Source organism: Propithecus coquereli, unplaced genomic scaffold (genome assembly GCF_000956105.1).
Source record: "Propithecus coquereli isolate 6110/MARCELLA unplaced genomic scaffold, Pcoq_1.0 Scaffold177, whole genome shotgun sequence".
In the NCBI taxonomy this organism is placed as follows: Eukaryota; Metazoa; Chordata; class Mammalia; order Primates; family Indriidae; genus Propithecus; species Propithecus coquereli.
In genome coordinates, this window is record NW_012142412.1 from 49,693 (window position 1) to 52,192 (window position 2,500).

At 36.4% G+C, this 2,500-nt stretch overlaps 1 protein-coding gene across 1 annotated transcript in view; it reads right to left on the reverse strand.

The window, feature by feature from the left end:
* Positions 1-2,500, reverse strand: part of KIN (Kin17 DNA and RNA binding protein) — a 24,808-nt gene that overhangs the window by 2,044 nt on the left and 20,264 nt on the right. The window contains exons 9-10 of the mRNA XM_012642176.1: positions 1,299-1,367; positions 455-554 (exon numbers count right to left, since the gene is read on the reverse strand). Coding sequence (XP_012497630.1) covers positions 455-554; positions 1,299-1,367 — 169 coding nt within the window. The remainder of the gene's footprint in view (positions 1-454; positions 555-1,298; positions 1,368-2,500) is intronic.

The following is a 2,500-nucleotide window of genomic DNA, read 5'->3' on the forward strand; positions in this document are numbered from 1 at the left end:
TGTATATAAAACATAAATGAATTTCATGTTAAGACTTGGGTTCCCATCCCCAAGATATACAATTATGTATATGCAAATATTCCAAAATCCCAGAATCTCCAAAATCTGAAACACTTTTAGACCCAGGCATTTGGGATAAAATATATTCAACCTGTAATAACAAGCCTCATATGATTAATTCTATCCATATATGTCTGTGTTTTGCTTCAGAAAAAATATGTATTCTGGGAAGAGAAAATCCATTCATGCCATCAAATAGCTTGATCAGAGGACTGGTAAACTAGTACACCACTTGAAGTCAAATAGGGAAGAGTTATATTAGCAGTTAATATTTCTGAAATGGAAACAAATCTATCACCGTCAAGTAATGTCAAAAGAAAGAAAACTACAGTTTTAAGAGTGGGATCGCGCATTTTGATGGCACATGTATTAGGTGGTCTGCAAACAGATTTACCTGGTGCTGGAATCACTGTCTCTAAATGAGTCTGGTCAAGTTTCAGCTTGTCTCCCGAATCAATCATCTTGACCACAGCTGTGTATTTGTCAATTACTTCCTGTCATGCAAAACGAACACTTTTATAACAAAATACGTGAACATTCGTTTAAAAGGATAAAAGTATATAAAATGAAAATGAATGAAATTCCAATCAAAAGATAAGAGTGACTCCTTTAGATGACACTATTTTCTACATTCCACATATGATTTCTCAGTCTTTGGTTCTCCAGAAAGAACTCAATTCAAAGCTTAGTTAAGCTTTCCATCTGGAAAGAGTAAGAGACTAGTGATCTTAGAATAAGAGTGTAAGAAATCTAGAAAGGGGTCATTTTGCCTGTTTTCAAGTACAGTGGAAGAGCAATCTAGGCATGCAGAAGGCTGGGTGCTAGAATCAAACTATATTTGGGAAAAGCAAAAGGGAGAGAAAGACTAGAATGTTGACGCAAATTTTATAATCCCAGAGCAGCCAAAAGACAGGACCTCTGGGACGGATGATCATACTGCCCCTTCACTTAAAAAGAATATATTTTACTGATTAACAAGGCACGCACGCTGAGTTTTTTAGAGCTGCCAATGGGATTTCATACCTATTACTCGCCCCAGTAAGAAAATAGACCAACTCTGGCTGGAAAAGAAATATTTCTACAACAATCATGAATTCGACCTCCATTTTACGGAACAATCAAGGACTTTAGACAGTACTTCTGCTTCTAGGACTTGATCTCCGAGAAACACCAAAATAGCTTCGCTGGATTACCCACTGCTTTTTTCACAAATTCCATTCAAAACTGCATGTCCTTACCTTAACGATACCCTTTTTCTTGTGATATTTGTCACCCAGTTTTTTGGTTATAATTTTTACGATGATTTCCTAGAAAATAACAACAAAAAAATAAAGATGAAAGGAAAGACACAAAACGATCTTTTCTAATTTGCTTCTTCCTTTGTGTTCATGAAAAACCATAGTAAAATGTAATTTTTCTGCTAAATAAGAAATTACAGAGTTCTAAGCCTTCCCAACAATGGCAAAACATTTCCTTAGTATTCTTTTAATCCTTCTTCCTCTTTCGGATCAACATGGTTACCAAGAGGAAAAAAATATATACAAAATGGCTGATTTCCACAGTGAAGGTTTCTTGAAATATTTTTATCTGTAAATCTCAACTCTACTAATTCATGTCTTTCACAGACAGCTTCTTTCTCTCCATTTAGGAAGTGAAAAGTGCCAAGGACAGTACCCTGTCAGTGCTCACTGCTGATGAGCTCAGGTTACAAGAGTCTCACTGGGAACTGCAAGGAACTGAGAGAGCCTTTGAGCTTAGGCAGGGCACTCTTCCCAATGTTCTTTTCTCATTAGGTTGCTTTGAATTTTTGATACAAATGTGATTCCTCCAGATTAGCTCCAGCTAAAAGTATCGTTCTTCTGAGCATCTAATTCTCAAATGGGAGAGAAATCTGGGCTTATTTCATATTAACGAATTCTGAGTTTGCTTCGTTAGCGTCGTTTTCCTGGTTTGCATTAGCTGTCTAAATGCTAAAAATGAAAATTAAATTGCCCAACTTACTGCTATACTCACTGCAGTGATTCCACATTTGCTACTTCCAGTGAATGCATCAAAGGGATGGTCATAAGTATTTCATAAAGCCATGCTTAAAATTATGTTAGCAAAAATTTAGTGAGGACTTTGGGGAAAGAATATTTAATAGTCAAAAGACATGTTGAAGGTAAAACTTGAATGGTCTTCTCTTACGCCTCTATTCTAAGACTTTCTAAATGAAACTAACAATGCCACAACAGCTTATCTGATTACGCCATATTTCTGGGCTAAACTTCTTGAAGCCCTCATGAGACACAGGTTCACACTCTAACGGAGGATAATTTATTACATCACTGTACTTACTGACCCTTGCCCGCAATCAATCTGTTCAAAATACTTCTTTTCCAAGTTTAGGAAAGAAAGCCCTCCAAGCCCATCTCTGTGGACTGTTGGTTATTTTCACACA